Here is a 19,776-nt window from a genome sequence, read left to right on the forward strand (position 1 = left end):
AGCCTTTTTCAGTATTTTCAACTACTGCCTAGGTCACGTTTCATGACAGACATGTGAGCTTTAAAGAAAGTTTATGTACCTGAGAGGTAGAGCTGGGCGATAGAACGATAACGATATGTATCGCGATATAACTTTTACTCGATAGAGAAATCAAGCTATCGCGATAGACCTCGCCGCTCTTGTCCTCTTAATATAAAAAAAAAAAAAAAAAAAAAAAGGTCAGCCAATCCAAATCAAGTATCGTAGCGCAGAGCCGAACCAATCACAGCCGCAGCGTCACGTCGCGTTACGTACAGCACAAGTACCAAGCCGCACGTGTGTTTGTTTGGGAAGCAGCCGGCGGGTAATGGAGCCAGCGCATAATGGAGGAAATGAGTGTGCCGACTAGAAAAATCAACCGAGCATGACCGAAGAGAAAACAGATGATGGTTCCAATGCCGGAGAGATTGTCAAACGGAAGAGCCATAGAAGTTCCGTAGTGTGAAGGTATTTCGGCTATTTCAAGTCTGACAAAAAACAGAGTAGCGTGCCGAAAGCAAGTCTGGAAATACAATAAACTGGTGCATGCGTCACACTGTGCGCCACGTTATTGTTTCGGTGAAATTAATTTCTACAATACTGTTACTGTTAATTCTACTCTCTGCAGTGTTTAAATGCTTACATATACACACAGTTACTGTCCGTCCACACATACGACTCGGTTCTGCTTCTATGCCCCAGCTTTGTTTACTTTTTCCCACCGAGGCTTCTAGACTTCTGATTGGCCAACATTTCTGCACGGTTAGGAATCTAGCGCCACCTGCTGCTTTGGCGTGTTCATAGCAGCGTTTTCCTTCATTTCTGCCTTTATGTGTGGACGGGATTATTTTTTAAAACGAAAACGGAAAATCTCCGTTTTCAAAAATACCCGTGTACGTGTGGACGTAGCCTCAGTCTCTGACTGGAAGCGCTAATGCGTCATTCGGCTTTTGTCAGACTAAAGTAACTGTTAAAACTGTTTGAAAAGCTAAGCTATACAACAAGGAGAGATTGAGAATTTCCTTTTAGTTCTCAGTTTATTTGATATTGACAAAAGTTAGTCAATTTTGTCTGTTCTTCTGTAAAACAAACTAAGATTTATTTTTAGAATTAATATTTTGTTTCTAAGTGGAATTGACAATTTAGTCTGTTTCGTTTGTTCTATTTTGAAACTTAAACGCTTTAGCGGCTGCCTTTTGTGTAGTTTGCAATATTTGCCTTTATTTATCTGAAAAAGTCTCATGTTCCTTAAGTACATCTACCCTGTTGAACTTATTATGGGAAATAAATATTTAAATAAAAACAAGCTGCTGATTATTTCACATTTTACTTGTGAGCAACGGCACATTTAAATCTTACAAATATAGTTATTTGGCTTATATCGTGATAGATATCGTTATCGCCTGAAATGAAAAAAACATATCGTGATATGAAAAAATCTCATATCGCCCAGCTCTACTGAGAGGTTAGATTCAACTTAAGTAGGCTTTCTTTGTGTTAGCTGGTTCAAGAAAACCCCAAACCCACTGAGATTGATCTTTGTAAATAGCTATTTAATGTCTATCTTCTGTTTCTTTACCTTTTTCTGTGTCCTGCTTTTGGGTCCTATTGGTGCATATATAGTGAAATCTCACAGTGAAAAATTTGAAGCCTTTTTTGGGTTTAATTTAGATAACTATCACCTATAGCTCACGAAAATCAGAAATCCGGTTTCTCTTTAGAATATTTCATAGGACATACAAAAAATAATTTACAAAAGAGAAATGTCCAACTTCTGAATAGTATGTTCTCTTATACACTCAGTACAGGCTGGAGCTCCTTTACCGTGAATTACTGAATCAGTGTCACCTTTTTCATTATCACTTTCCGGATGACATTGGATAGTTTTGCAGGAAAAGTTGAGCCAACTCCAGAATTTTCCACACAGTCCTTCTGAAATTAGTTTTTTCTTGCATTTCTTGTCTTAGAGAATTACTGGAGTTCAATTTAAACCCTTGGGGACGAGTTAAAGCCAGGAGTGAGTAATCTAATCACAGGTTGTAAGCTCACTGTTATTATCAATCCACTTGCAGAGTAGACAGTGATACAGCTGAGGACGGTGTGTTGTGGAGAAGAGAAGAAAAAGTCCTCACATCAATTGTGGGATTCTGTTTGAGTGACCTTAACGCAGAAATGCCTCAGACTTTAATCAGATCTTACATTTGCAATTTCTCAGAGGAGAGTGTGTAATTTGGTGTGACATATTGAAGAAGACGTTTTCATCTGAAAAGGGAGAGAAGAGCGGCTGAGGAGAGGGGCAGAGAAGGTGAACAGAGAGGAAAAAAACTGGAGAGAGGAGAGAAAATGAATCAAAGAGAGAGATGATGGAGAGAGAGAGACGCTGGGAGCGGCCATGCGACGCAGCAGTAAACAGCAGCGGGCGTTGGGAAATTGCGACAGCAGCGTGCGATGACGTCAGAAGCAGCTCTTATCTGAAGGCCTGCCTTCATTTTGCCCTCCCTCTCACGCACACACCACTCTGACTGCTCATCTCTTTTCTTAGCCCCCTTTGGCTTTCTCCTGGCTTGTTGCTTAGCAACCAGAACCCCCACCACAACCACGTGACCTGGCTGTGACTCACCTGGAGCCACGACGTCACCAGCTTGCAGCAAACCTGTCATGTGCAGACAGACACCCTCCACACTGGCTTATATGCTTGTGGCCACTTCACATACATGCACACCTGTATACAGTATTCAGCACATGCTGAGGCAACACACAAACACAGTGTGTGTGTGTGTGTGTGTGTGTGTGTGTGTGTGTGTGTGTGTGTGTGTGTGTGTAGTGGAGCATGTACGTCTTTGTCCTGCTGCTAGCCTCCACTCTGTCCCTGTCTAACCAGATACTGTGTCTGCAGGTATCAGGTCTGCTGTGTGTTTGTGTGTGTGTGTCTGTGTGTGCGTGCATGTATGTGTGTGCGTTCTTCATGCAATTAGATTCAAATTCTGGGTTGTGGGGTAAAGACATGTCTGGGGCACAAAGACCTTCTCAGGAATTTATGATCAGGGTGTTTGTCTTATCCTTTGGATGATGTTTGCAAGGTTTAATTGAAATGAGATATTAAATGTAAAATCTTGATATGTCAGTGAATAAGATGTGATATAATGTAGGGCTGGGCGATATGACCCAAAATTCATATCTCGATATTTTTTAGCTAGATGGCGATATAAGATATATATCTCGATTTTTTTTAAGCCATAAAGTAAGAACAAAAAGAGAGTTCTTAGTCAAAGCTGTGTCCCAGATGTCACACAGGCACTTTTATTAACATACAGCACAGATGTACATGAAAAATTACTCAAAATTAAATTATGAGCATTCATTAAATAATAATACTCCATAAATAAAAGAAAACAATGTTGTTTTGTGCTAAACAAAGAGCTCACAATTGTGCAGTCAAAATGTAAACTAAAAGACGCTGAGCGTAATAACAAAGACAGACAGATTTCACAGCTGCTCTGTTCCCAAGTTTTACTGTGTGACTGATAGCCTGGAGTTTGAAATCCACTTCATAACCACGTCTCTTACAGGTGCCATTTATGGTCCTTATACACACACAATACGGTAATATTACGTTGATGCACAGTACGTATCACTCCGCGAAGCTCCTCGGTAGCCGTAATGCGCCGACAATCTATCAAGCGGTGCAGCTCCGTAGCTTACCAAAGTCGTACTCAAACATTTTTGACAGATTGCTGAGCGCCGTGTACCACATAAAATCGGTTCGCGGCCATCAAGCACAACCAGAATTCATACATAAGGCGCGCTATCAACTTTTGAGAGAATGAAAGGATTTTAGGGTTAGCGCTGTTAGCTCGTTAGCGCGGTTAGCTCGTTAGCATGTTTAGCTCGTTAGCACGTTGACGCCGTCCAGCCCCACGCATGGGGCGATGCGCAGTAACTCGTTAACGGAGATTTGCCGTGTCCGTCTTGTCGCTGCCTGCACGTGAAGCGATGGGGTAGGAGGGGGAGTTGTCTTCAGTGAAGGCGAGGCGGAGTAACGTTGCGTAGAGACAAAAGTGGACGAAAGAGAGGCAAACTTGCGGCTCCACAACTATAATTATAACGTAACATAGACTATATCGATATAAAGGATATTGTCACATCTTATATCTCGTATAAAAATATATCGATATGTTTTAAAAACTCGATATATCGCCCAGCTCTAATATAATGAAACATTAGATATTATGAAATGTGGGTAGAAAAGTTATCCTGTGTGTGAACCCTGAAAAAGACTGAGGGCATAGACACAGACAGGAAGGGAGGAATAATAGGGAACAGTTGAGCCTAAGCAAACATTAAAAAATACAAATAATAAAGGAGGAAAGAAAACCACACGAGGGTCTGACCTTCAGAATAAAACAGGAAGTAAACTGAAAGAGGGACTGGAGCAAACTCACACAGAGAGAGGCTCGACTAATTAAAGTATCATTGTACAGTTTTCTAATCACATCACGTCATGTTTGATTCTCATTTAAACTTTCTTTGATTTACTTGTTGTGAATTGGTTGAAAAGCTCACATTTCCCTGCAGGAGAAGTGTGTTTTATCCACTGGTCTCTTCACAGCAAACACAGTAACATCTCTCCTGTGCTTTCTGAAGGATATTCTCACTGGAAAGGTCAGGTCTTGACAGCAGATGAGCTTCACGTTCTTTATGAGGGGATCAAACTGAACAACGTGCACCACTATGACTATGTTTTAACAGGTGGGTGTCCTACTTTTTCACATGTACCGCTGCTCAAAATGCAGATATCTGGACAGTTTAATTTAGTTTAATCAGAGTTGATTTTTAGATCCCCCTGAGGTTAAATTTAAATAAGTTCCTTGCAGTCTTCTTACTTTTTTTTAGCATCATGTACTTGTGTGCCAAATGTAGATAACACATGTTATCTACATTTATCAAAGCAGTAGATCAATTTTGACCACGGGAATAAAAAAGAGATAAGAAGTCACAATTTTCTTCTGTAAAAACTTTTTAAGGTAAATCTGAGAATCGGTTTGGATTTAAGTAAGTTTAAGTTCAACTGGGTGCCATTATTGAGATACAGAGCAGTTTAAGTTTACAGTTTTTAACAGAAATCAAAAAGTATAGTTAGTTATGAATCTTTTCATACACAGCCTATAATAATTTCTCTGCTCTGTCTCTTCCGTGTGTGTGTGTGTGTGTGTGTGTGTGATGTCTGCAGGGTACACCAGAGACACGTCCTTCTTGGAGATGGTGGTGGACATTGTTCAGGAGCTAAAGAGAGCCAACCCCAACCTGGTGTACGGTAAGCAAACACATGGTTTCACAGAGTGAGAAGGGCACAAGAATCACATTAAATGCAACAAAAGATCCACTGCTGTGACTGAGCATTTGGCTGCAATAAAGCTTTAACCTTTGTTACCTTTAGGAAATTCTTGCAGTTAGTAGAACTGCTCAGTTATGGCAAAAACTGCAATCAGATTGTTTTGGTCATACTTTTAATTAATTTTAAGAAAAGTGTCTTTTTACTGGGGATTTCAACTTAAACTTAAGTAAATAATTCAGAGGAAAAACAGGTTTCTTTTAGAGTGGTAGATGTGGTGGAGGACAGAGTGGGAGGGACAAAAACAACCGCAGCGTCCTTCCACAGGTCAGTCTCAGATTTATCAAGATGAGAGGTTTGGCTCCTGGGCTGAATGCTTTTACATTCAAGCCAAGCCTTCGTTATCAGAGTTTAAACACATTTTTGGTGAGGCAGCAAAGGCATTTATTATTTAACCAGCTTATTCAAAGTAGATCCACTTCACTCCAGGGATGACTCTGTAGCCTGAAGGATTTTTTTCTCATGTCACACCACTCAGTTTGACTCAAATCAAGACTGTTGCAGTTTTGCCTGTGGACACTGTAATAGTAGATATACAGTGAGACTTACTGCCTCTGCTCAAAATAATAAGAAAAACATTGGGTTTTGCACAATGTGTTTACCTAAGCACTTATAGAAGATCCTGTGTTACATGCTGCTGCTGCTGCTGCTGCGAGATGCTTTTGAATGTTGTCATACTTTAATAACATAGGAGAGCAGTGACTGTAAGACAGCATGGGTGTTTTATGGAAGTGAGAGTAATTGTATGCATGTTTCTGGCTGTATTACACATATTTATTTGTCATATCAGAACATTACTGGATGTTTAATCTTTGCCTTATTAGTTCATTATTTCATCAACATCTTCCCAGTAACAGGTTGTACATTTTTTACTGCAGTTAGAAACACATGGAAACATTTCAATGTGACTTTTTTGTGTGGAGAGTGGGGATTGGATAAAAGTCTGATTGGATAAGTGGTTAAGAGGATGTATGGATGCATGGATTTATGGATGGATGTTTGATCAGATCAGTTCCAGAGTTATAGCATAGTTACCTTTCAAGACCTGATGTCCAACTCCACCCTCAGAACTAAACTTACATTTTTGCCTTCACCACAGCAGAGACTCCAATAATGAAAAAAAGTATTAAATTGGTCATTTCCCAAACTGATATGTAATAAACACTATAGCCCAAAGCAGGGTCTCCAGGTCTTCTGTTTTAATACTTTAAAAATGGATAATAGGTTTTTCTGTCAGTCTCATTCCCAGCTTCGATGCGCTCATCTCCAAATCCACTTTCATGCCTCCCATCACTGCAGTGTGTTTATGTAATGCGCTGATTGCTGGTGTGCTCTCACTCTCAGTATCTTTTTGTCGTTTCAGTGTGTGACCCCGTCCTCGGAGATCATGGATCTATGGTGAGATTACTGATTATTCGTGTACCCTGTTGTATGTGTGTCCATGCTGTCTGTTGTTTTTAAGAAGGAATTTTGTGCCTTTCAGTTTTGTGTGGGTGGGATTTAGTGTGTGTGTGTGTGTGTGTGTGTGTTTATACAAATATATATATTTGTGTTTGTGTTCTGTGGGTGTGTTACAAGACTAATTTCTCATGACAGAGGGATTATTGTGATCTGACAGTATTATATATACACAGTGACTCACTCTGTGTGTATATATATCTACTGTGTGTGTGTGTGTGTGTGTGTGTCTATATTGTGTATGTATTACATTATGCGGACAGTTTGTGTTGATCATGTAAAAGCATGAAAACAAACATCAGAGAAAAGCTTTGTATTAACTCTGCCCACAGATGAAGTCCTCTGTGTTTGTGTGACTCTGTTTCCACAGTATGTTCCTCAAAATCTTTATCCCGTCTATAAGAACAAGGTGGTTCCTGTTGCTGACATCATCACTCCTAACCAGTTTGAGGCTGAGTAAGTAAAAGTGTTTTCAGTCTTGACAATTTGACGACTCTGTGACCATCTGTTCATTCACCTTCTGATTAGTAGACTAATATCACTGCATAACAAAGCCTTATATTATTGCCAGAGTTTAGTTTTATTTATATAGTGCCAGTTCACAATGGTCATTGTCTCAATGTGCTTTATATTGCAAGGTAAAAACTAGATGTTGATCATATGGTCACCAATGAGCAGCCCTTGGTGACAGCAAGAAGGAAGAACTCCTTTTAAACAGGAAGTGAATGCATTACTTTAGTTCCCTAGTAAGAACATTCATTGACATGAATGCATTCCCAATCCTCTTACAGGTAAGTTTAATCATCACAGCTTAATTCCGAACCCTGATCCCCAAGTTAAGTGTAATCTGCAAAGTAATAATAATGTAATGTACCGTAATTGTCGGGCTATAAGCCGCTACTTTTTGCACAAGCTTTGAACCCTGCGGCTTTTAGTCAGGTGCGGCTTTTCTATGGATTTTCCATGATTTTTGTGATATCGTAAGACGATTTGTTTTGTTTGTTCCGCTGTTGTACGGCACTACGTTGCCTGGCGGAAGGATCGGGGTTCAAGAGTGGTATGTTAGTCACATGTCCGTCCGCCAGGCAACGTAGTGCCGTACGAAGTAGCGCGAAAAACAAACTTCAAAGTAGCGCTAGGCATTCAGCGGGAGGCGTGGATGACGAGCGGCGATAAACTTGCGAAAAGCAAGTTATGCCCAACTCCACCGGTGGATTCTGACAGCGTGGAAAAGTGCGAAAACATCCACGATCACCAACGGATTTTGAAGGGCTGGACTGCTGCATGATGGAGAGGACACTGCCACGGCCCTTCTGAGGGTGTTCGACTCTGACACTGACAACGAGGATTTCTTTGGTTTTGAAAGTGACAACGAAGGAGAGAAGCGGAGAGTGGATGACGAAGCCATCCTGAGCCTGTTCGTTTCCGACATTGGAGAAGAGGACTTTGGTGGTTTCAGTGCGCAGGAAGAAGAGAAAGATGGTGGTGAATGACTGACTTTTCTTCTTGTTAAAGCCGTGTCACTGCACCTGAGCCTAAAAGGTAGTCTGAATCTATTTTTCTGGTGTGCTGTAGGTTACTGTTATGTACTACATGTGCAAATATGTACCCATAACTTGTTTTTCAAAATATTAATAAAAGGGGTGTGTCTCCAAACAGTCATCTCTTTCCTGACAATTCCCTTTGTGCATATTCTCTTACATATGATAAGTCAACATTGAAACACCTGCGGCTTTTAGTCAGGTGCGGCTAATGTATGTACAAAACAGGATTTTCCCCTGATTTTAGCTTGTGCGGCTAATATTCAGGTGCGCTTTGTAGTCCGGGAAATACGGTAATAATGTGAGCAAGTCGGTCTCATAAAGAGTGTTTTTATTTCATTTTATTTATTTATTGCCTGGTTCCCAGACAGTGACCGCTACATGTGAGCAGATGCAATCACACACACATTCTGTGAGTCCTTACAACGGTCCTCTGCTCATGTCTGAGACAAACTCTCCCTGAATGGTTTTGTAGTTGTTCTGATTTTCTGAGTATATTGGTGCAAACGGTCTTTATGTAATGCCACTTATGTTACCTAATACTTCCATTTTGTGGTCCCAAAAATACATCTTTGCTCCCCTTGTATCCTCTCTTATCTTTCTTGTTAATTTTTCCTTCCACACTTTATGAGAATCTCTTTTATGTATTCTTAATTTAAGCACTGTAAATCCAAGATGACTTGAGTTCTTTGAAAATACATTACTTTAATCAGTTACTTATTTCCTCTCTAAATATTTCTTTATAAATAGCGGTTGTGTAAATAAAAATGGATCCTTTCTTCTGTCACTGTGTATTTAGTAGGGCTGCACGATTTTGCATAAAATGAGAATCACGATTTTTTTGCTTAGAATTGAGATCACGATTCTCTTTTCCAGTATAAATATTTATTGCACTTATTAACTGCACATCAACTTTGTAACAGTTGAGACTGAACATAAAAACAATAAATAAACATAAAAACAACAAATGTCTCACGTTTTGTTGTTGCTGCAAAATGTTGTACTGCTTGAAATTCCGTCTCCACCGTTGCTCGACGCTGCGTGTATAGAGCAGGTAGTGCAACAATAGAAAAATAGTTGCGGGACGGCACTGTGTAGCGTTTGTCTAGGGTGTTGATCATTTTCCTAAATCCCTCGTTTTGCACAGTGTTGATGGGAGCCATATCTTTGGTCAGGTGATAAGTGATAGCCTCCGTAATTTCTTTGTGCCTGCGGGAGTTCGACGGGTATAGGGAAGCGCTGTATAAGGTTCCCGTTATTGATGTTTGGGTGGTTGACCGGGACGGATTTTCTCCTGTCACTTTCTCGTCATCCCTGACGTGCTCTCCGTTGTTTTTTTCCCTGCTAATTTTAGCATCACACGGCACAGCTTCTGTATCACGTGGTATAAGGCTCCGCCCTTGTCATTTGTTGAGCAGGAAGAGTGAGCGCTTGTTTTCATGCAGATTACGTCCCGGATCAAAATGCGGTACAATCGTCGTCGTCTTTTTTTTTTTTTTTTTTTAAATCGTTGTCATTTGGAAATGATATCGCACATAAGTATGAATCGAGATCGCGATTTTCTAACGATTAATCGTGCAGCCCTAGTATTTAGCACTCCTCTATACCCTGAGATCACACAGTGAGATTGCATCATTAGAGCTTTGCTGTTTTTGGAACAAGCTTAAGTCTGATTCACGCTCCAGTTCAAAGGTTATACCAGCAGGAGAGTGCAGAATAGGGTTAGTGCCATTCAAGTACAGTAATGATTGATTAAGTCGAAAATAATTTGTCAGCTCAGCAACAGAAGAAAAAAATTCTGACAGTTGCTTTGATCTTGTTTTTGTAGTCTGTTCAAACTGTTTTAGTGGTCCATTATCTGTAGGTCATGGACCACGAGATGGACCCAGGCAGAGTGATTAGTGCATCCTGTAAAGCAGCATAATAGCCTAACAGCTAACATTAGGTACAGTTTTAGCTTGACGCTATATATAATGATCTTTAAAATACACAATTCGAATAATTTGGAACTTGAAGCATTTTGATGGAAACTGCTAAATTGAACCTCTTGTTAGTCGGCCTGCTCGTGGAAAAGTAAAGATGGTGGTTGAAGCCCAGTCCTAATAGTTTGCATTATGTCATTCGCGTTCTGTTTGTTTTCTCATCACATTAATAAACATGAAACTATTTGAAAACCTTTTTGAATGTATATTAGTGTCTCTATAAGAAAACAATTTTCTGCACTAAGTCATTTAACGTGGTAAGATTTAAAGCCTTATTTTTACCTCCTTTATAGTAGGACTCAGTGGACCTAACAGATGAAGCCATCAGATTCTTTGTTATATATTCTTAAAAGTGTAACATCTGCTGCTTAGGTTTTAAATGACGTTTTTATGATCTCCACAGTCACATGTGAAGTTTTTTTTTTTAACCCTTACAGCCTCTTTTTTGCAGTAATATTAAGCAGTTTAAGAATCTCACATCTGTCACAGCTTTATTGTGAAGTTACTCCACCTGCTGGTTTGTCTGTATGCCTGCAGAATCAGACTGAATCAGGTTCTGTTCATGAAAGAGTCTTGATTTAGTGTCTTCAGGGTCTTTGTTGCAACTATGTTTTCACACGTTATTTATTTTGCAGCTGTTGTGATTGTTTGCTTGTGTTTTAGATTATTGACGGGGAAAAACATCAGCACAGAGAAAGACGCTGTAGAGGTAACATATCTACTTATCCTGTTTTTCTTCTCTACATGAACATTAGTTCTTGCTGTAAAAGTAGAGTTTGTCTTTTTGCCTTTTCCAGCTTCATACTTCTGTATCTCATGTTCTGATTGTAGGTAATGGACCTCCTCCATGCGATGGGCCCAGACACAGTGGTTATTACGTCCTCTGATCTTCCCTCTAGACTGGGAGACCGCTTCCTGGTGTCATTGGGCAGCCAGCGTCATGGTAGGCGACAGGATTAGGAATGTAGTTTGACATTAACTCATTCACTGCCATTGACGTCTATAGCCGTCAATGGCAGTGAATGAGTCAATGGGTTTAACTCATTCACTGCCAATGGCTGGCAGTGAATGAGTTAATACAGGAATTTAACCTGTTGTGTGTCTGTTGTGCTGTTCAGTTCGTCCAGATGGCAGCAGGACAACACAGAGAGTGCGATTAGAAGTTCCCAAAGTGGATGCTGTCTTTGTAGGAACTGGAGACTTGTTTGCTGCTATGTTGCTAGCGTGGACACATCACTACCCCACTGACCTAAAGGTACACACTCACAAACAAACACAGAAAAACTGTTTGGAGCTCAGTCCAAAGTAACTGAAAGTTTGAGGAATAGGAATATGGTGGAAATACAGCTAAGTAAATAAAAGATAAGGTGACATATTTGAAGTCAGGAAGAAAAAAGATAAATTACTGTTTTGTTTTTTCTTTTCTGTCTCTCAGACGGCCTGTGAGAAAACGTTTTCAGTGATGCATCACGTTATCCAGAGGACCATATCCTACGCTCATGGTGAGAATAACAGAACTAGTTATCAGCGTCTAAAGCTTTCCTTGTTTGAATTTCATGAACAAAAACACTAACAATTATGTGAAATCAGTTTAAACAGCGTCTTACTTTAGAGTTTCAAAAAATTTTGGGTGGTAAAAATAAAAACTAGCAGTAATATTTCTTACCTGCATGGGTCCTCACTACAGCAGCTCATTGATAAAGTCTGGATTTCTGCTCCTGTTGTTATCAGTTACTGGCTTCTCCTGCATAACTGCTTTTAAATGCGTTGCATGAATGGCAGTTTGTTCATGACACCTGTCTTCAGATTCCAAACTTTGCACAATCAAACTTTGCGGGTTAATTGAATTTTGTGTGACCCTTACCTGCCCCTCTCGCCCTCAGAGTTAGCAGGTCCTGGTCGGAGGCCCAGTCCGCCCCAGCTGGAGCTGCGGATGGTCCAAAGTAAAGCTGACATAGAAGATCCTGCCATAGTTACGGAGGCCACAGTCATATCCTAACGTTGCCCACCCATAAGACTCATACTAACCTCTCCATCCATAAATCTCTCAGCTCCTGTATCTCGGTAAATCTCTCATTACTGTAAACCTTGACTGTCATTGCCTAACTTCAATAACTCATCATCCAGACTCCTTAAACACCTTAGTATTGTAAACCCTTTAGTCCTTTAACCCTTTGAAGTCCTCAGTGTCCTGATCCCTAACTAAACCCTTAACCCTGTTTTGGAACCAGAGCCATGGATAGACAGAAGGTTTGGTCAGGGTATCCGAGAGGACTTTGCAGCAGCTCTTTAGAAATTTTTAGGGCTCTCCGGATGACTCAGATAGGGAACTTCCACAAGCACAAAATGTCATATGTTAAGGTTAATGAGAGTGATGGCTTTAAAAAAAAATCATCCAGTATTCAATCATCTGCACGACAGTGGAATTGATTTGGAGCTGGTAAACTGAGATCTGGGCAAAATTCACAACTGTTATAGAAAACATGGGAGAGGTTTTGTCCTTGGAGTGCTGCTAGGATAAGTTAATAGTCTTACCTCTGGTTTAAAATAATATTTTACCTTTTTTAAGTTTCATAAGACTTATTAATAAGTCTTTTCAAAAAGTTCTCATGGATAACTTGATAACGATCTCGGGTTTAGTTTCTGTGGCTTCTCTTCAGTCTGGCCTGGTTTTTTGCCCCTGTAGCCACACTGAATAGTGATGTCAGTGTATTTGGATGCACGTCAGTCTATTCACAGTGACCCAGCTGCTGAATAACAGCTCTCGCACAGAGTTAGACTGTATTTGTGGTGTTAGTAAGGGTCATGTGTACGTGCAAATGTATGCACGTGCACATGAAAATAGGTGCACCCATGCTTTCTTAAAAAATAAAAAAAAACAATAAAGAATGCAAACATTTTCATGGTAAATAGCAATAATCAGCTGCATCTACAGGCCATCCTTGTTCTGCTCTGCAGTGAGCTCAACGTAGGAGCAGTAGAAACAGTTCTCCACCTGCTGCAGGTTCTGATTATTTATTTAAAATTATTTAATTAGGAAATGATGTAAGAGTATCTGAGTTTACTGGGACTAGATGGCTACATAAACCTTTCCCAACAAGTAAAGACATGTAAACTCCACAAACTCCTGCATGGAGTCAACTCCAGGTCCCTCTTGATGTGAGAAAACAGTGTTGCCAAGGATACGGCAGACCTCTGGGTCGAAGCTGATTTTCAGAGCAGAACAAGAATTACTGTCAACAGCTGACTTGGAGTACACATGACTGTGGGACGAAATCTTTTTGGTGGATGTAGTTGAGTAATGGAACGTATGAACCTACATGGAACACATCACGGATCCTGGATCTGGCGAGTAAGCCGGCTGATAGAGGAAGAAAGGCTTAGAGGGTCAGGGTTAGGAGTGACTTACCTTTCATCCAAAGAGCGAGGCAGTTGTCCACGGATAAAAATTGAAAAATGAGTTGCAAATTATAACCGGGCAGGCCGCCCAACTAAAGTCTCTTTGTGGAACCACTGAACAAGTTCTCCAAAACTCTACCTCAAAATTATTAAACTTGCCTACTTTATTGCTCTATTACTGCCACCCTGTTAAACTGGCATATTCTGTTTATTTCTGACAGTGTTGCACTCTAGAAGTGGTTCTCCACACCTGACGCCAAGTTGCAAGACTCTAAAGATCAAACACTGTTTTTCTATGGCTCTGCCCACCACTCTTTTAATCCCTTACCCGTCTTACAGCAGTGATGTAATGGTGACCAAGTTTAACCCCTGAGATCTCTTGAAAAATATGAGAAAACAAACAAAAAAAAAACGCACAATGTATAGATGTTGTACTATAACTGTATTGGACCATCTGTATGATATCTTCTATCTGATCTGTCTATTGGACCATTGTGTTGATGCTACTGTACTATAGACTGCACGCACTACAATATCACTCAAACAGGAGACGTCCGGGTTGGTTGTGGCACTCGCAGACGCTTCAGTGCCTCTAGTTGTTGTCACCTGATAGTAACTGTCTAAAAATCATAGTGTATAGTTGAACCTTTTTCATCTTAGCACAACATGAAAAAAATGGGCAACCCGAGCTGCCTGAGCTGTCCCCAGCTGATTGTAGACCACTCAGAAATTGGCCACCTCAGTGCCAGAACCAACCCACGTCACGCCGGACGGCTGCCGGCCCAGCTCTCGCCCAGAACTCTATATCTGAAAGTTGAGCCACTGAATTTACTGGAAGCCTTGAGTAGTATCGATAACATCTACAAGCTCTGTAAACTTTTATTTTTAAAAATGAGCTTTTGATTCCCATCACACTCCACTGTGGTCTCTGTCACGTCTTAATCTGTACCAGAAACCTGAATTAGTCTGTGCATGTGCGTACGAGTTCCTATTACCTTTATGTTTAAAAGTACTCATTAGGGGTGTTATGTAGAAATAGTTCTGTTTGTTGTGGGTGCAGTAAAAGTAGGTCGAATTTCAACCAAATGCTGTGAGTTGAATCTTGAAACGAAAGATTAGTTTTGCACTAAACTAATACAGTTAAGTCGTTAGTACAGCTTAATCTGTTCAAACAGTTTCAGTTAAATCATCATCTTACAAATGTCACAATATAAACAATTTTCCAGAGCCAAAAGTGATTAACAATAAATGCGCCCCAAAAATGCCTCTCTAATTTTTAGTTGTACAAAAAGACGATAATGGGATATAAAGTCAAATGTCAGGGTTTCAAAATCACAGTATCAGCTTTTGAATTACATTAATATTTGTTATAACCAAAACCAAAACCAGTGGTGGTATTATAACCTGTAGCTTTTCCACAGTGGAACGTGATGGGAAGGGTGAGAGGAGAGCAAATGGCGACAGTGGTCATGAGCTGGTTTCAAACCAATGATGTCGCAAGAACTTGGGATGTGCCTTAGCCCACTGCGCTACAAGGGCACCACAAGAAAGGAGATTTCAGTTTTAAATTACCTCCAGAATCTTTTTTTCTCCTCAATTTTGGAAAGTGCAACCAAATATTCAGAGGCTTAAAAAAAAGAAAAAAAACAGCCAGAAGCCATCAGTGATCCACCTGAGCTGGATGTAAGGTTCTGGGCAAGTCAGTGTATTTCTGTACTGCTGTTGTTTCTCTATGGACTGTACTGTGATACTGCCTTAGGAATCTAACATCATAATACCACAATACTACTCACAGAGAGGAGGAGGGGAGGGAAGGAAACATGAGATGTCTTAAATGTAGGTAAATGTATGTTTATCTTGTTTATAGGGGTGCAAGGGGCGGAATTATTGTCTGGTTTACAAAATTGCAGAAAATTGATTCTTTTAATTCCAACTAAAAAAAATGAAACCCAAAAAATATAAAATTCAGTAAATATTTATAAAACAGTATTTTTTTTTCTTGGTGAATGACTAATTTGAAATTGCAGCGTGGGTCAGATTTATTAATAATGATCCAAAACTAGACAGAAGTTAGAAAAAAACAACTGAATGAAAGTCACTTTATGATGTCATGGAGCTCCGTGTGTATGCGCACTGCTGAGAGAATGAATGCAGAGACTTTGTGAGCTTTGCAGTTTGCATTATAAAGCAGTCAGTGATTTACCTGCCTGCGAACCTCAGCACAAAACAGTTTTGTTCACAACTTCTAGATCTCCACCTGCACCAATTGCGTACACATCGTAACGTCTTCCCCTCCAAAAAATGCAACATTCCTTGTGAGATTTGTCAAAGCCCCACAAGGAATAAGTAAAAAATAAAGCATACAAACAGTTAATTAACCGTTTGCAGTTAATTAAAACTCAGATTGTTAATAAATCTGGCCCTAATTGATTTATCATTTGGGAACTGCAGTGTTGTACACTTGTGCTCAGAGGTAATCTGAATGCACCTCTTGGACAAATAGGTGGGAAAAACGATCTCATTTGTAAAACACTTTTGTACCAGTACAGTTATATTGTGTCACTGTAGCGCTGATTGTCATATCAGTAACAGACTTCACGAGTCTGTGCATTTTGCCAACCGTCTTTCAGCTCTGCTAACAAACCCGACCGCTGTAACACTGGATCTAAACGCATCCACCTGTTGTGTCTTTGCTCGTGGGAGAGTGTGTGTATGTGTGTGTAAATGTCGTTTATGGTAACAGGGTTTCGTGTGTATGTGTGTCTGCGCATGTAAAAATGAAAGAGCAAATACATGGAAAGAAAATCTGCCAAATGTTGTGGGATGAAGAGGAGGGGGAGGTTAAAAAAGAAAAGGAACGCTTTGGTTAAAAGATGAGGAGGGGAGGAGAGGTGTGTTCAAGAGGACAATCACTCCCTTAACCCCAGCTGAACATTTAGAGGACTGCTCGGAGAGGGAACTGAATCCTAAATGTTCCCTTGATGCCTCACTTTGCTTCTTCTTCCTTTACATCCTCCAAACCTGTGCAAACCCCTGCAGTGCCAGTTCTTCTGTCCGTATTGCTAGTTTTTAAACCTTAGCCTTGCCGTGTGCGTGTTCGTTAGATGGTTAAACTGTACTTTCACTGTTTCTGCTGTCACTGCTTTGTCACGCCGCTGTTCCCTGTTCTCAACGTGCCTCAGTGTCCATGTTGTTGCTGTCTGTCCTGCTCACGCTGCTTTCAGTAAGTCCAACTGCTTCAGATTCCTCCGTTGAATTTTGAGTTGGTTAAAAAAACAAAAGACGCGGGTTTGGTCTCTGGCTGCTTGTTCATGGTAACTGTACACGGGTTGAATTTTGTAGGCAGCAGGTGTTGCTAATCTTTTGAGGTTTTTAGAGTTTTGAGGGGGTTTTGTTCACTGAATCTGGTTATTATCATTAAAAACTAATTGCTAGATTTTAGATTTTTTTTTAAATGTTAGTTTGTGTTGAAATACACCATTTTATGTGTTTTAGATGGAGGGGTGATGTAGCCAGTGAAGTCTCGAGTTTATTGAATTTAACTGACATGAGACCAAACTGGAGGCTCAGACCATCCAAAACATTGAGGTTTACACCTGCTACTGACTTGCTTCTGTTTGTGGACCGTGTGTCACGTTTTTAAAGTTAACTGCAGATCAGACGGCCGGTGAGGATTCTGAATGTTTCACTGAAGTGAAACCCTGTGTGATTGGATCCTTTGTCTCTCTGGCTTACGTGGTCATGTGACTCATTCCTGCGTGGCTATCCATGCTCTCCCGTCCTCACACCCCAGCCTCCCCTCATCCGTCTCTGTTTAGTTATGAATTGGCTGCCATTTAAAAACTGCAACAGCCCACCTGCTTGTGCCACAGTGGTCCTCTCCTCCTCTACATCCACAGGTTCAACTCCACCATCTTTTTCTTTCCTTCTGTTCTCGGCGGCCAAAACAAAATGAGGAAATGTAATAATCATTGTTTGGTAACTGTTTTTAGTGCTATGTTTTTGGAGCGTTACGAGTATTTTCTAACATGTTACAATAAAAGATTGTAGTGTACAAATTCACATTTATAAATATATATATATATAGATATATATGAGAAATGTATGTTCTAATGCAATAAAGAGAGATTAAGAATTACACGAGCTGGATCAGTCTCATTATTTACAATCTGTTTCTTCCTTAGATTTTATTGGACATGCAAAATGAGGACATGCTTCTGTATTTTAATGAATTTTATTTTGACATTTATCTGTGTGATATGCAATACATCGAGTGACTTTGTGCTGTTTCAGTTGGTCTCCACACCTCAACCTTCTCAGACATGATCGTAGATCTCAAAAGTTGGATTAAAGCTTACAATGTCCACCATGTGATTGCATTGTCAGCCTCATGAGGCAGTAAATATGGTGAAATGCTGTATCTGGCTCCAATCAAACCATTTTTACATCCTTTATTGTTTTTAGTTTAGGTTAGTGATAGCTCTGTTTTCCTGGTGCTGAGTGAGGGTTTGAAAAACCAGAGTTCATTTCTGAAACTAAGAACGGATCAACCTGCCACACCAATGACCACCTGAGGGCGCTGCTGAGCCATCAACTACATGGTATGACTGATCTTGCGCTTCAGTCGACCAGAGGTGGCAAAAGTACAGACATTCTGTACTTAAGTAGAAGTACAGATGCTAGTGTTAAAAATACTCCAGTACAAGTTAAAGTACTGATTCAACTTCTTTACTCAAAGTGAAAAAGTAGCTCTTTGGAGCACGCTTCTATGTTTGTGCAAAGCTAACTGAACCTTGTCCTACATTAAAGTAAAAAATAATATTAGTGCGTATAATACTGACTTTATTTCAGTCTAAATTTAATTTTCTAATCAAGGTACTCAGCTTGAATCAGGTAAGTAGAACACCAGCAAAGATGTTGCCTCTAAACAGGAACATGAGTAGGGAAGAGGCTCAGTGGAATTCAGCAGGTGGGGAACGCATAAAGTCAGCTGTAGTGGCTCAGTGTGGGGAAAAGAATCACAACTCACAATCATTTCTATTGAGAGCTCCAGTTTTTTTTTTTGTTTTTTTTTTAGTCTACAAGTTGTGGTCAGCTGGCCTGCTTGTCAGCAGATGCTTCATGAGTTGTCCTGGCTGATTTCCATCCTCTTCACTGACAGTACACTGTGTATGCTGTCTTTATACTAGACAGTATACAGTTGGTATGAAGGTCGAATTCAGTAAATGAATCTCAGCATCATCATCTTGATTTTAAATTAATCTCTGCTACATTTGGTGTAAGCTGCCTCTCACCATGGAACTGCAGCCACTGTGCACCAGTCACACACACTGTTCTCTCCTTTTTTTACTGTTTGGCCACTAGATGGACACGTGGGACTCCAAGTGGCTCAGAATCATACACAGCAGTAAATGTGAAACTGCAGCTCAATCTGCTCAGTCACTGAAATGTGTTGCAATTAAGTAATCCACATTTCCATTTACTGTTGATGGTGATTTATGTTACTTTTTAATTCAGTAGGTTTGTTATGATATCTCAGAAATGCTAATCCTACGATAACAAATAAAATATAATCTATATGGTAACGTGATAGTCACGAGCCTTGAAGCCAGTCATGAGCGAGCCTCTTATTTTTATCATACCATTAGACATGAACTTAAACAGGAAGTCATTAACAGGCAAGCAACATTTAAACTCAAAGCCTCTGCACAGTAGACACACTGTGTAAGCTGCACCCCTCTGGTACAGGTCAGGCATCCTGGGTTTTTTGTCAGACAGGTTCTGTATGATATGTTCATTTCAGAATATTTTCTTTAACCATAAACCACAGTAATTCCAACCTGGTTCTGTCATGGTCCTGGTCTGGTGACCCAGTCCATGTGTTTTTGAGTGTGGTTAATATTTCTTGGTTTTGTATCAGTTATGGTTGTTGTTACTTTTTAGTCTCTGGGTTTCAGACTGTGTTTATTGGGTTAAAAGGCTATTC

The 19,776-nt window shown here is 40.2% G+C and overlaps 1 protein-coding gene across 3 annotated transcripts in view; it reads left to right on the forward strand.

Moving 5' to 3' along the window:
- The window catches only part of pdxkb (pyridoxal (pyridoxine, vitamin B6) kinase b), a 30,170-nt gene extending 12,255 nt beyond the window's left edge, over window positions 1-17,915 (forward strand). For 2 of the 3 annotated variants that reach the window (XM_080869450.1, XM_080869448.1), the window contains 9 exons: window positions 4,663-4,767; window positions 5,249-5,332; window positions 6,774-6,808; window positions 7,239-7,324; window positions 11,055-11,100; window positions 11,223-11,334; window positions 11,510-11,646; window positions 11,827-11,893; window positions 12,275-17,915. In XM_080869450.1, coding sequence (XP_080725576.1) covers window positions 4,663-4,767; window positions 5,249-5,332; window positions 6,774-6,808; window positions 7,239-7,324; window positions 11,055-11,100; window positions 11,223-11,334; window positions 11,510-11,646; window positions 11,827-11,893; window positions 12,275-12,390 — 788 coding nt within the window. In that variant the 3' untranslated portion in view covers window positions 12,391-17,915. The remainder of the gene's footprint in view (window positions 1-4,662; window positions 4,768-5,248; window positions 5,333-6,773; window positions 6,809-7,238; window positions 7,325-11,054; window positions 11,101-11,222; window positions 11,335-11,509; window positions 11,647-11,826; window positions 11,894-12,274) is intronic. The other variant, XM_080869449.1, reaches the window with a different exon arrangement.
- The last annotated feature ends 1,861 nt before the right edge of the window (window positions 17,916-19,776 follow it).

This window comes from Rhamphochromis sp. 'chilingali', assembly GCF_963969265.1.
Source record: "Rhamphochromis sp. 'chilingali' genome assembly, chromosome: 20".
NCBI classification, from domain to species: Eukaryota; Metazoa; Chordata; class Actinopteri; order Cichliformes; family Cichlidae; genus Rhamphochromis; species Rhamphochromis sp. 'chilingali'.